Genomic DNA, 14,697 nt, shown 5'->3' on the forward strand with positions numbered 1-14,697 from the left:
TCTGCTGTGACCTGCTGAGCGCAGTGACCGCTGTGACCCGTTGCGACCTGCTGCAACCCGCTGTGACATGCTGTGACCTGCTGCAACCCGCTGTGACCCGCTGCAACCCGCTGTGACGGCTGTGACCTGCTGAGCGCAGTGACCGCTGTGACCCGTTGAGACCTACTGCAACTCGCTGTGACCTGCTGTGACCTGCTGCAACCCGCTGTGACGGCTGTGACCCGCTGTGACCTGCTGTGACCTGCTGCAACCCGCTGTGACCCGCTGTGACCTGCTGCAACCCGCTGTGACGGCTGTGACCCGCTGTGACCTGCTGTGACCTGCTGTGACCTGCTGCAACCCGCTGTGACGGCTGTGACCTGCTGTGACCCGCTGTGACCTGCTGCAACCCGCTGTGACGGCTGTGACCTGCTGTGACCTGCTGTGGCCGCTGTGGCCGCTGTGCCGGCTGCGACCCGCCGCTGAGCCGTCGGGCTCCCAGGAGGCCGACAGAGACCATCTTCTGGGGGGGCTGGTGTTTCCTTTGCCCCAAGGGGGGGCCCCCTTCCCGCGGCCAGGTCGGGCCGTCCTGCCCGGTACTGGGGGTCCCCGCGCCCCGAGTCCCCGCGCCGAGTCCCCGTTACCTGAAGCGTCTCGGAGATGGAGTCCGTCAGCGACAGGGCGAGGGGCACGGAGCTGCCGGAAACCAGGGCGAGCAGGACGCCGGTGCCGGCCGATGCGCGGACGCTCAGCGACGCGTTCAGCTGCCAGGCGCCGGGCGCGGAGTCTGCGGCCGGACGGGGCGGGACGGGACGGCGTCAGCGCCCGGCACCGCCCCCCGGCCCGGGCCCCCCCGCCCCCCCCGCCGGCTATATAACCCAGGCACAGGCCGGCGGGAAGCCCAGGAGGGAGCCGGCCGGCCCTCCGACGGGGTCTCGGGACGGCCCGGAGCCCTAGGGGTTTCCCCTGTGCGTCCTCTTCCAGCCCTCCCTGGGGCCTCCGCGCCCACCACCAGGCACGCCGCGGCGCAGTCGCAGTTCCCAGGACACGTCCGGGTGGGATCCAGCGAATCTGGCGCAGCAGCTCGGAGGGAGCTTCGGGCTCGGCCGCTGGCGCCCTGCCCCGTCCTGCCCCGTCCGCACGCGCGCGGCTTACAGGCACCTCCCAACAAGCCCGCCCTGCAGCTGCGGCTCGAGCTCTCCTTCCGGGGCCTCCGGGGCCTCTGGGCCTCATCACATCCCTTTTCTTTCCTTCCCTTGTTTTCCATGCCTTTTCCTCGCTACGGGGCTGACCGTCCCTCGCCCTGGAGTGCAGACCTACGGGTCTCTAGCACCACCTTGTTCTCCACACTAGTCACTCAACAGATACTTGAATTGATAGGTTTCCAAAGTAGTTTAATTCCTAAAAATATTGGGGCGTCTGGGTGGCTCAATCAATCGTCCAGCTTCACCTGGGGTCATGACCTCGGGGTCCTGGGATGGGGCCCCGCTGCCTCGGGTTCCCTGCTCAGCGGGCAGCCTGCTCCTCCCTCTCCTTCTGCCCCTCCCCTTCTCGTGCCCTCTTTCTCTCAAAGAAATAAAATCTTGTCCCCTTGACAAGATAACCTTCCATTTAGCCACACCTAATGCTATTACATTGTTCATTATCATCCTTTAATTCCCACCCAGGAAAGAGAAAAAAAATATATATATATATATACATATATATATATAATCATTTTGAAATAAATTTACTATAAGAACAAATTCAAACTAAAATAAACGTGAATGTACAGGAGTTATAATGTAAATTAAACATTAATTTAAAAGTAGGTCACTTTCAAGGTATCCATGAAATAACTACTTATGAAAGTAATTTTTTCAGATACAGTATAACTCTTATTTTCATTTTCTTTTCAGAGTCTTTCCTTTGAACAAATTATTGTAGGCCTAGTTTTTTCCTATATTCAATCATGAACCCCAATTAAAACATTTTTAAAAAATAATCCTTCATATACAGACCTAAAGTTAAGGGCATTGGATTCCTTTACGTTAGGAACACAGAAAGTACTAGTGTAAGATTCTTAAAGCTGTAGTAACACTTTTTTTAGACTGCAAAAACACATTTAAAATGTAATTTTTCCTTAAAGCAGAGATATCAGATTAACATTAAATTTATAATGCAAAGTATTAGTAGCTCAAATGATGAACCCCTCAACAGAAAGAGGCAAAGAACCTAACAAGATAATTAAGATGTAGAAATAGCTAATAAACACATAGAGAGATCGTCAACTTCAGGAGAAATTGGGTTAATAATATTTAAAACAAGAGAAGTTTTCAACTCTCAGATTGGAAATAACCCTCGCATACACTGTCTTACTCTGTTGGTAGAAGTATAAACTGATAAAACACCTAACTGATAAAACACCTTTGGAAGCGAATCTAACCGAGCAGTAGGAACCACACATTTGCAAAGCCTTTGATGGACATAATCTAAGATTCCCTCCTATAGAATCAATCATATAAAGGTATAAAGACGTGTGACCAAGGGTATTATGGAAAAACTATCTGTAAAGACAAAAACCTGGGTGGGTCTGGCTCCTGTCCTGCTTAGACCATAGGAAACAGGAGACAGCACTGCTCCCCAACCACCAGCAGCACCATGAGGACCCCTTGTGTAGCCCCCGCGGCCCGCGGCAGGAGGGGAGGAGCGCAACCCGCAGGACGTGCACAGCCCATTGCTTCCGTGCCTTCTCGTGCCTTCTCTCGGCAACAAAGCCTTATGGCTTGGGCGGAAGGCAACAAATCCTGTCGCCCTTGGCACACCTGCGGAGACTCGGTACATGGACAGGGCAGGGAACCTGGGAAGAACCAACCAACCAACCAACCAACTGCCCTTTACCAAGAAGGAGCAGAAAAACATCCTGAGTCCTGAGCATTAGATTACCACCACCACCACCACCACCACCACCACCACCCGCTGGCGGTTGGGAGGGGGCAATGAAAAGTTCACAGCCCTGAGGTCAAGGATCGAATACTTGCCAAAAACGGAATCTGTGTCAGAACATTCGAGAATGCTCCCCTGGCCCTGCTAACAAATGTCAAGTAACAGCATCTTCTGGGGTGCAGCAAGACCGGGGAGCGGCACGTGAAAACAGAGGCATGTCAGAAACAACACCTGAAGTCAAGGATACATCAGTCCTTAGGGAAACTCCTCCGGCAGCCAGTCGCCGTCACCAGCGCCAGGTGACGGCAGGGGAGGCAAGGGCGCCCTGGCAGCCCGGCTCCCACCTCTCAGCTGTGGCTCCCAGATCCCACCTCCCGGCTCCCACCTCCTACCACCCGGCTCCCACCTCCCAGCTCCCACCTCCCGGCTCCCACCTCCTAGCTCCCACCTCCCGGTTCCCACCTCCCAGCTCCCACCTCCCGGCTCCCACCTCCCGGCTCCCACCTCCTAGCTCCCACCTCCCGGCTCCCACCTCCCGGCTCCCACCTCCTAGCTCCCAGCTCCTAGCTCCCAGCTCCTAGTTCCCAGCTCCCACCTCCCGGCTCCCACCTCCCGGCTCCCACCTCCTAGCTCCCACCTCCCAGCTCCCACCTCCCAGCTCCCACCTCCCGGCTCCCACCTCCTAGCTCCCACCTCCTAGCTCCCACCTCCCGGCTCCCACCTCCTAGCTCCCACCTCCTAGCTCCCAGCTCCTAGTTCCCAGCTCCAACCTCCCGGCTCCCACCTCCCGGCTCCCACCACCCGGCTCCCACCTCCCGGCTCCCACCTCCTACCACCCAGCTCCCACCTCCCGGCTCCCACCTCCCGGCTCCCACCTCCCGGCTCCCACCACCCGGCTCCCACCTCCCGGCTCCCACCTCCCGGTTCCCACCTCCGGGCTCCCACCTCCTGGCTCCCACCTCCTGGCTCCCACCTCCCGGCTCCCACCTCCCGGCTCCCAGCTCCTAGTTCCCAGCTCCAACCTCCCGGCTCCCACCTCCCGGCTCCCACCTCCCAGCTCCCACCTCCCGGCTCCCACCTCCCGGTTCCCACCTCCCGGCTCCCACCTCCCGGCTCCCACCTCCCGGTTCCCACCTCCCGGCTCCCAGCTCCCGGCTCCCACCAAACCTTTTCTTTGATGCCATTTTAAAATATTTTAAGTATTTTGAATACTGGTTCCCACCTCCCAGCTCCCACCTCCCAGCTCCCAGCTCCTAGGTCCCAGCTCCAACCTCCCGGCTCCCAACTCTCAGCTGCGGCTCCCACCTCCCAGCTCCCAGCTCCCGGCTCCCGGCTCCCAGCTCCCGGCTCCCAACTCCCACCTCTCACCTGCGGCTCCCACCTCACCTGCGGCTCCCACCTCCCGGCTCCCCCCTCCTACCTCCCAGCACCCACCTCCCGGCTCCCACCTCCCACCTCCCGGCTCCCACCTCCCAGCTGCCGGCTCTCACCTCCCGCCGAGACGGGCTTGGGGCGAGGCCGCCGCAGCGAAATTGCCCGCCCGGCCCCGCGGGCCCCGGGCCCCGAAGTTCGCCCTCTCCGCCGCCGCCCGCCCTCGGCGCTGGCCTCCAAACCAAAGGCGAGCGGTACGGAGGAAACCAGGAAAAGCAGCAGGTGGTGGAGAGACAAAGCAATCACGGAGACGCAGATATTGCCCCTCTGAGGAAGGGAACTTAAAATCGTGATGATTAATCAGTGGCAAGCGGGTCGAAAATGCGGACAGCATGTGCCATGAACAGATGAGAAACCTCAACAAAGGGGTGGACATTTTAAGAAACAATCAAATGAAAATGCTGGAAATGGAAATGAAGCCTTTTGATGCATTCATCAGTAGACTCAACACGTATGAGAAATCGGTGGACCTTAAAATAGGTTAATTGCATTTACTTGCAATGAATCTGGTTATGTGCCATCAATCTTTTAATATCATCTTTAAATAATAACATAAGCATATTCCACTACCTTTCCCCTCACTATACTGCAAAAATTTAACAATGAAATATATGACAATATGAATAAGCCTAACACCCTGCCTGGCACATAGTTAAGCATTCAATAGTATTTACTGCAGGAACTATTGCTGTTTGTCAATGAAACAATTTGGTCATTAGTGAGAAAGAGAGAGACAAAATGAGAAGTCACTTACTATAATCTATGCCAAACACGGCCACTCCAGAACCAGGGTAGTAGGAGCCCTTCTCCACCGTGACGAGACAATGCTTATTCTGTTTTTCTTGAATAATTTCCTTTACTCCTGAAGATCCTTGATTCATCAAATTCCAGCCTCGTATACATCCATCTAGACGAGGGTTAATCTAATGAATTAAAATATGGGTCAAGGAGTGCCTCTTCAACAAGTCAGACCCATAGGTGGCTTAATTGATTATAGATGCAGTTTCATGTAGAGGGAAAACCTTTTCTTTGATGCCATTTTAAAATATTTTAAGTATTTTGAATTTTATCTAATTTTTTAAGCTGCCCTTCAGAGGGATGGCTCTGATCAGCTACTGTGAGTTTATGCCATCCCAGGCTGCGACCCTAATGTTCAACCCCTTCAGCTCAACCTGCCTCTCCTCTATCATCCAGAAATAACTTTTCTGCTCTCAAGTTCCATATACGCGTCTAGCTGTGGCCCTGGGCTGTATATGGGTTTGTTTTGCCTCAGACACTGAGCCTCTTCAGGAACAAGAGTGTTTGGGCTCTTTAGTCTCCATCAGAGCAACCAGACAGACTCAAGACCCATAGTAGCTATTTCATAAATAGTTTCTGAAAAATTTATTGTACTTTTAAATGTATTGATTCATCCATTTCAAAGGAACGGATAGATGTATTCCCTCTGACATGGCTCAACTAATTCATGTTTTACATCATATTGCAAAAATCTTTAAAAAGTGAAGGTAACCATGAATTGCCATGAGTAAAAAGATGGATATCAAATAGTAAATATTTAAGTTACATCAGCAAGTATAATTGACAGGCCCATGACTTCAAATAAAATTTTTAAGACTCCTCAAGGACAGTGCTTAGTCTCCTTCATGAAGCCTACTCTACAGTCAGTAGACAAACATCATATTCAGAAAGTCATCAATTATATATGACTTCAATTTATGATAGGCTGAAGTTATACTCCCAGCAAAGATTTTTTTTTAAAGTTCCACCTTTATATGCTATTTTATCTTCCAAATTTAAGTCCTAAAATAGACCCAGGAATATTCTTCGACCAGCTTCTACAAAATATTGTATTTTGGACTTGAATATATGTATATATATTTGCAATAGGTGAATATGGACAGTAATCATGTTAACACGCATTTGATGCTTGAGAATTGAAAAAAATCTACTTCCCCATGGGTAATGCTGGGCATTTAAATGGGCTCCAAAACACTACACTCATTTCCTTATTTCCTTAATATAATTTCAAGGATCACTATGTTATTTTTCCTTGTTCAATTCAAGTTGTCACAGTTAGTATATTCAACAAAATAACTCCTTCTGACTCTCAGAAAAACACATCTTCAAATCTATTATTACAGGCAAGAGGAATTCACCCGTGATGAGTGGTATAAGCTTGGATCATTACCGGTCTAATGAGGACATTCTCCACTTTCCGAGGTAATCCTGCAAAATATACTTTAGTTTCTAGGAATCCATTTGAAGGCTTAAAAAGGCGTCCGGGTTTATTTATATTCATGACGGCTTCCTTAGCTATTTTTATACTAATACTGTATTCTAGTTCTTCCACAGAGACCTACAATTAAAAAGACAAAAATTCTATATGTTGGCAAATTGAACTCCAATTAACAAATATACAAAAAAAAGACAAAAATTATCAGGAATGCAAACATCACTGCATGTTATTTGAAATGCTAAGATTGAAAAGTTATTATTCAGGTGAATAATTTTTCAAAGCTATCATTTTAATGTAATTATTGATTTGTTGCGATCCATTGGAAAAGTCTGGTTATTATAAAGATGGTAAAAATGTGTTTTAAAGTGATAATTATTGATTGAAAGTTAAATGAACACCATATTTTAATGGAAAAAAACTATAATATTGTTCTTTTGAATTTAAACATCCAATTATAATATACATATTTCAAATCCAATGTGTCATAAAATTAAGGTTTTTTTTTAAAGTGAGTCATTCTACAAAAATCTGAGAAAACTTAAGTGTTCTTATGTTGCACTTGTCTGACAGTACACATATGGAATCAATAATGGAAATAAATTCTTACTATCAATTATGAGAAATCAGTACCTCTAGTATTCTGTCCATTACATACAGATTATATTTTATTTCAAAACTCAAAAGTAATTGAGGTCATAAGGAAGCACAACACATAAAGTTAAATTGAGTTTTTCCAATTTTGATTTTTTTAGATTTTTTTTTTTAGATTTTATTTATTTATTCATGAGAGACACAGAGAGAGGTAGAGGGAGAAACAGGTTCCCTGAGGGGTGCCCGATGTGGGAAAATCCCAGGACCCCATGGTCATGACCTGAGCCAAAAGCAGATGCTCAACCACTGAGCCACCCAGATGCCCTTAAATTAAGATTTTTTTTTTTTAAAGAAAGCCAGCACAAAATTTATGACCAGATTAAAGTTTTTCTCTGACTTGCTTATTTTTCTTAAATTTTTAATGTCAAGTTGTATTCAGCTTATATGGGGAAATTTTAATTAAAATATGGGCGTATCAAAAAAAATATGGGCATATCATTAAATAAGTTTCTTTCTAACAAGGATCATGAGCACAGGAGACAAAATGTGTGGAACTGAACAGCTGCCTTCTCTCCAGCCCAGAATCCTGCCTTTAACATATCGTTCATGGAGAATTCATTAGTAAACACTACCTGCAACTCAAGATGTTAGCCTCATAGGTAAATATTTACCTTCTTTATATATATTCTGTGTTGCCTAACATGTATCCAAGTTCTCCTCCAAACAGATAACATTTTCAATTTGTGTCAATCAAAAAATTTTCTATTTGCTCTATTTTGCTGAAAAAGTGATCTTAGTGACTTTTAGATAGGTGATTTGGGTGTACTGGGCAATAAAAAGCATTCTTCAGTACACTAGAGGGATAGCTGTATGCACCGAACATTCCACATACAGATGTAGCACAGGAAAGAGGCAGGGCAAAGCTGCACACACTAAGAGAGCACATGAAGAAGCCTGAGAACTCTAGTGATTACTCACAATTGCATCTGATCCCATGAAGACACTCTTCTGTTAAGAGTCAAGAATCCAAAATCTATGGCTATCAAAGGATGAATAGCCCCATTTTTGGCCAACCACATCTGTGCCCAACGGTGCTTTATTATTACCTGTGCTGTAATGAGTTCACATTATGCTGTATTAGCTCCTAAGCCGTGAGGTACTCAGCTGGAGAGCAAGAAGCACCTCTTGCCATGGTTCTAGCTCCCTGAACTCAGGAATTTAGCCTTTTTAAAAGTGCTCAACTAAAAGCTTATTGAATATATGAGTGGATGAATAAGTAAATAAAGAATTGAAATAATTCAGTGATAGCTTCACATGTCTTCTCAACATGGACCTCTTGGCAGGTCTCACAGGCATAGGAAGTGTCTTTTCTGGATACCACCTGGTAAGGTGAAGCTGGTCACTCAGGAATCACCTGCTGAAAGTAGCAATAACTGTTGCAGAAAAGAATTTTCCCCATTATCGACTAGCAGTAATTCTCCTTTGTGAAAAATTCTGTTTAGGCTCATTTTTAGGGATTATGTAAAAATGTCTATCTCTAAGCACTCTAATTGGTTCTAGCTAGTATATACTCTTTGTACAAGTTGATTATCTATATGCTAACATTTAAAATTGAATTAATCACTATAGTCTTACTCTTACTATGTATATTTCTACGTTGCTATGTGTTTTTCTCTTTCATTTGAAAAATATCAGTGGCTACTCAGCGTGGCTGTCCTTGGTCAGTGATACCTGTGCATGAGATGTTATGCCTGCTAATGATCCCTAACCTACGGGAGAGACCTCAATAACTGCCATTTAAAATGGTAAAGGGATCCCCAGGTGGCTCAGTGGTTTGGCGCCTGCCTTCTGCCCAGGATGCGATCCTGGAGACCCAGGATGGAGTCCCACACTGGGCTCCCTGCATGGAGCCTGCTTCTTCCTCTGCCTGTGTCTCTGCCTCTCTCTCTGTCTCTCTCTCTCTCTGTCTCTCATGAATAATTAAATAAAACCTTTAAAAATAAAATAAAAAGGTAACAAGTTAAAGACAGAGCAATCCAAGCAAATACCTGAAAACAATTTAAGTTTCAGGAAATCCTAGATACACTAGGTGAGGTCATCATTTATCAGAGGCTGTTTCAAGGATTTACACTGTGGGGTATGCTTCATACAACATCAAATAAACCTAGGTCTGTTTTGATTTGGTATCAGTATAAACATAGATTATTAATGATGTTAAACAAACTGTATCAAAGTGGGATGTTATTGGTAAAATCCGCAAAACCTACCGTATTCCACAGCCCATTATTAATAGCCTTGCCTCCAGTTGTGATTTTGGTTGTAAATTCATTCTTAAACTGAATTTCAATCTTTCCATCACGAAGCGCAATCAGGAACCAGGCCGAGCGGTCAAGAGATTCCGCATACAGGATAACACCTTCTGAATCGTATGTCCGGAAATCAAATTCGGCTGAAAATCTAAATAATGGAAAAAGAGAGAGTCTTAACAGAGAAATATGGGATGCTCAATGTCTATTCTTTTCCTCTTGTACTAGCAAACAGCAATATACTGAAAGAGCCAAGTATTTCTTTCTTTCCTGGGACTAATAAAAGAGCAGGGGAGAATTAAACTGTTCATGGGTTCTCTCTGGTTCCATGTGTGTTTAAAATCAAGTTAGTATTTTTTTCTTGCTTATTCTTGGAGTCCTGTTCCCCCACGAACAGATGCTTTGGTAATTTTTCTTTTCTTTTTTCTTTTCTTTTTTCTTTTTTTTTTTTTTTTGCATTTGTTTTTAAGGCACTCTTTTAAATGCTGGAACTCCCACATGTACAAGTACCAGATCTATCTCTCCTGGAGCTTTCTATATAATCTGACATTAAGATTCCTTTCTTTTTTTTCCTGTGTCAATAAGTCAGTAGTAAAAGCTGTTACAATTTCATGATTGGTTTATACATCAAAAGGCCCATTTTCCCTGTAATTTCATATATGTCAGGAAGGACTCTCTCACAGAGAGATGACTGGATGACTACAAACATAATTAAGCCTTCATGTGTGGTAAGAAAAGCCAAAAACTTTAAAATAGATCTGTTAGCTTGATTTCAAAAGCTCTCCAAAATTCTAATTGTATGAATCACTATATGAGAGCACATGCAAGGACAGCTTAAAACGTATCATCTAGCCACGTTCTGGGTGTATCAGATATTCTGGCAATATCTGTCGCTATTAAGACTCTGGATATATATGTAACTATTACAAGGGAAGCAATATCTTAGAAACACTGGATTAAAAAAATCACATGTATTGATCAGTGCCCCATGACACCGTAATGAGAATCAGCATTGACATTTCCAAGAAACCAGTAAATCAAAGTGATTGAAAAAAGACAAACAGGGAATAGAAACATAGTTGTATAACTATTAGTCACTTCAGTTAAGCTACAATAAAGATAATTTAAGGTAAAAAGTCAGGATTTCAGATAATTGCCAAGGCAGGCAAGGAAGAAAGGGCTATGGGAACACCTCTACCTACTAGTAATAGTTATAGGGGCACCATATGAAATGGGAATAGATTTAACTTTAAATGGAACAAAGAAAGGCTAATAAAATAAATTTTTTAATCTTTAGAATTCCAAGAAACATTTTATTTTTATTTTTTTTAATTTTTTTTAAAATTATTTATTTATTTATGATAGTCACAGAGAGAGAGAGAGAGAGGCAGAGACACAGGCAGAGGAAGAAGCAGGCTCCATGCACCGGGAGCCTGACGTGGGATTCGATCCAGGGTCTTCCGGATCGCGCCCTGGGCCAAAGGCAGGCGCCAAACCACTGCGCCACCCAGGGATCCCCCAAGAAACATTTTAAAGATATTATGTGGAGTAAAGTATATTGGACAGATAACAATGTAGTAGTAACTTACGGAGCTAAGATTATTTTAGAAGGTGTTTTGGTGGGTTTTTTTGTTTTTTTTTTTTTTGGTGTTTTTTTGTTTGTTTTTGCCTTAGGATAAGGACCTCTATTCGCATAACCACCACATTTTGCTGATGTCAAGCACATATTATCTTGCCAAACCCAAATCTGTGTATGCTCACGATCCTCCAGAAGTTGATCATATAACGGAGATAATTTCCTTCTCTTTGCAAAATCATGCTAAACCAGTAACACAAAGAGTTCTGTTCTGCATTCTTTCTGTCTAGAATACATCAGCATACATTGGGGAAGAATTCATTCTTTTTCTGAAGTTTCGTAGAATGAAAAAGAAGAGTGAATTTGTTAACTTTAGGATAGAATAAGTATTTCATCCTTGGAAACAGAGCTGAAGGAATTTGCAGAAAAAGGGGGAAGAAAGCAACAAAGCACCAGCTCTTCTTCGTGTTGCTTACTAGGTGGCACTTTGTACAAAATTCATCAAGCTGTAATTCAACATGCATGTATATTTCTGTATGTGTATCTACATCATACTTCAATAAAAAGCTTAAAATAAATAAGGAACAAATAAGTAAATACTGAAAAAAATAATTATATAGTCTATTTGATCCAATGTTAGAGCCCAAACTATTGTGAATTATCAGAACAGAATCCCCCTGAACAGGCCTAAAAATGTGCAATTATTGACCTTTTTCCCCTCTCATTCTCATTATTCTCTTAGCAAGGGAATGTTGTCTCCAGTCTATGTCACTAGACAATATTATCTGCTCTGAGTTGTTAAAAGGGAAAACCAGGTCTTGGTGGATAAGAACATTGAAGGAGCACAATCACATCAGTGAATCTTAGAATACAATTCAATGTGCTTAATGATGTGATTTCTATGAATTTAGTCGAATTATTTAATGAATAATCATTCATATACCTAATGAATTAAGTTGTATGTGTGCGTGCTTATCTAACTAAGTCTATATTTTAAAATATAGACTTTACAATCAGTCGCAAATACATTTCCTTTCCATTATTCCTACAAAATTCCAATGTCTTTTTTCTAGTTCCAACCATGTATGACTCTGAGAAAATTTGATAATTAAAGTAAAATCATGATTCTAAAATACAATTACTCTTTCCCTAGAGGCAACTTAACGGTACGAATAACAGACAAGGTACTCAGTCAACTAAAATCATGTGATGTGTTTCTTTGAAATACCACCTAAGCAATCTTATGAATTTTCCTCAATAATTATGAATATAACTATATTCTTTTTTTTTGAATATAACTATATTCTAAAAGCAATGCCTCGAGTATTTTCTCATTACTTAGTTTCTATAACATGAATGAAGAAGGATGGAAATGTCACAAATGTATTAAATCTACTTTCCCAACTTAAGTATGTATTCACTAGAAAAGGAAGAAGGACTTACTAAAATGATCATTGGAGAAGGTCAGCCTAGAACAACCCAAATGATTCTAGCATGAAAATTACAGGTGTGAAGGAGTGAATTAACTTTAGGGTTCCCCAAATCATCTGATTGATAATATCCCCTAAATTATCTAATTGGAAATGCAATTTCATACATTTCCCACCTTTCCCGTCCCTTCCATCCTTACCCGCTCACCTCTAGAGATTACCATTGACATTGGTAGCTCACCTGGTGATTTCCGGCAAACGAAATTTTAAATATAAAACCACCCCTACAAATTGCTCTGCCAGGTAAAGTAATTCATAATTCTTGTCGAGGTTCAAGGGCAGGCACACTGGAACAGCCTGGGGGAAGGAAAGGAAACAGAAGAAACAAAACACGTAGGTTATTGCCTGCTGTTTGTGTCAGGTTACACACCCTTTCTCTGATTCCTAGTGGTCTTGTCAAACGTATCCTCTGATATATTAAATAAAGAACACCCTTGTAAAGCAGCATCCTTTACTTCCTTACATAGTCCATCAGGATAACCTCCCAGAACACAAGTTTTCAAAAGTCTTGCTCCATGTGTGTGGCTTATATTTTTGTCGTTATTTCCCTTGCAAACCTCAGCCCAAACCCAACCTTCTTCTTCCAGTAACATGTCTCCCCTTAATTAACTGCGGTTCTGATGCTTTCTAAGAATTACACTGGAAAAAAATGTCAGAGTCAGAAAGCATGGAAGAATCAGTACATTCACTCGTTCATTTATTATGACAAATTTTGAGCAAAAACGTATCATCCAGATAATGGAGTGAGGTAGGGAAGCCGAAGGGACTCTATTTGAGAAAGACCACATCTCTGCTGTTCCTTGCTCAGCCCTATTTGCTCACATTCTAGATTTCACCTTGCATCTGTGTCAAAACCAAAGAAGCTATGTTCCCGCTCCAGGGGGGAAACAAGAAAGCTAATCATTCTCCGAGTTTTGTCCTAGGCCCCCAAACACCTGATAACATCTAAGAAGAGGCCGGATCCCAAACATGTCCCAGGACCTCAGCTGACACTGGCATCAATACCCCCTACCTTCGATGATTTATAAAATAATACCTATTATTCACCTATTATTTGCCTTTGATTGGACCTACCCTGGATTCCTGAAGGAGCACGTACCCTGGACCCCTTTGCAATACAAACCCCTAGCCCTAAATCATGGAGAAAGTCACTCTCTTTTCCTTTCTGAGGCCCCCAGACTCTCTGTCTGCTATACCGTGTCATTCACACTATCCAATAAACTCCACTTTCACTTTCTCTGGATCGCATCTGATTTCTATCCCGTGGGAAGCCCAGGAAACTGGTCTTGGCTGGTCCTGTGGGAAGGCCCCCACCCCACCTCCCCAGCTTCTCGGACTCCGCCTGCCTTGTATCAAAGGCAACGCGGGAAAACCTAGATGGGATAAAGATAAATTAAGGTATCTCGTTGGTCTCCAAGGAATATACAGAAGAAAAGAAATAGAGTCATTAACTTAATATCAAGGATTTTTTTTTTTTCTAAGAGTAAAATCAAACATTAAAACAGAAAGCTTTTCCAGGATCCCTGGGTGGCTCAGCGGCCGCCTTCGGTTATCCTGGAGACCTGGGGTCGAGTCCGGCGTTGGGCTCCCTGCATGGGGCCTGCTTCCCCCTCTGCCTGTGTCTCTGCCTTTCTCTCTCTCTCTCTGTGTCTCTCATGAATAAATAAAAATCTTTTTAAAAGAATAAAAAATAATTTTTAAAAAACCAGAAAGCTTTTTAGGGATAAGCTTGGGCGTCCACAGCGGGATATTCAGCGGGGTGCTGTGTGTGCAGCACTGTACTAACTCAGGTCCAGAAACAACATCTCTCATTTCCTCTTAAAACTTCAATAAACCTCTTCCAAGGTGGATGGTGATGTGTAACCACTACAAATACTAAAATAACAAAAGACTAAATTACAAAAGAGACATTCGCACAGCATGACATTCATTTCAGTACAATAGAAGTTACCACATATGCCAACCATCTCGCCTTACCAAGTCAGGAGCATTTATTGAATGTTACACTTTTGGGCATACACGGTTTTGTCCTAGTAACGAATACAGAGGCATGTGGATACACATGATTAAATCACTGTTTACGTCATTTTTGTCTTGTTTTTTACTGTCTGACTCATAATCCTATAACATTTTACCCTCACTTGTAAAAAGGAATCCAAGAGT

The 14,697-nt window shown here is 43.7% G+C and overlaps 1 protein-coding gene across 1 annotated transcript in view; it reads right to left on the reverse strand.

Annotated features, from left to right (window-relative positions):
• Nucleotides 1-14,697, reverse strand: part of PROS1 (protein S) — a 61,429-nt gene that overhangs the window by 5,776 nt on the left and 40,956 nt on the right. Inside the window, exons 9-13 of the mRNA XM_025989894.2 lie at nt 12,716-12,831; nt 9,430-9,619; nt 6,524-6,691; nt 5,090-5,258; nt 624-766 (exon numbers count right to left, since the gene is read on the reverse strand). Coding sequence (XP_025845679.2) covers nt 624-766; nt 5,090-5,258; nt 6,524-6,691; nt 9,430-9,619; nt 12,716-12,831 — 786 coding nt within the window. The remainder of the gene's footprint in view (nt 1-623; nt 767-5,089; nt 5,259-6,523; nt 6,692-9,429; nt 9,620-12,715; nt 12,832-14,697) is intronic.

The sequence above is a fragment of the Vulpes vulpes genome, chromosome 1 (assembly GCF_048418805.1).
Source record: "Vulpes vulpes isolate BD-2025 chromosome 1, VulVul3, whole genome shotgun sequence".
NCBI lineage: Eukaryota > Metazoa > Chordata > Mammalia > Carnivora > Canidae > Vulpes > Vulpes vulpes.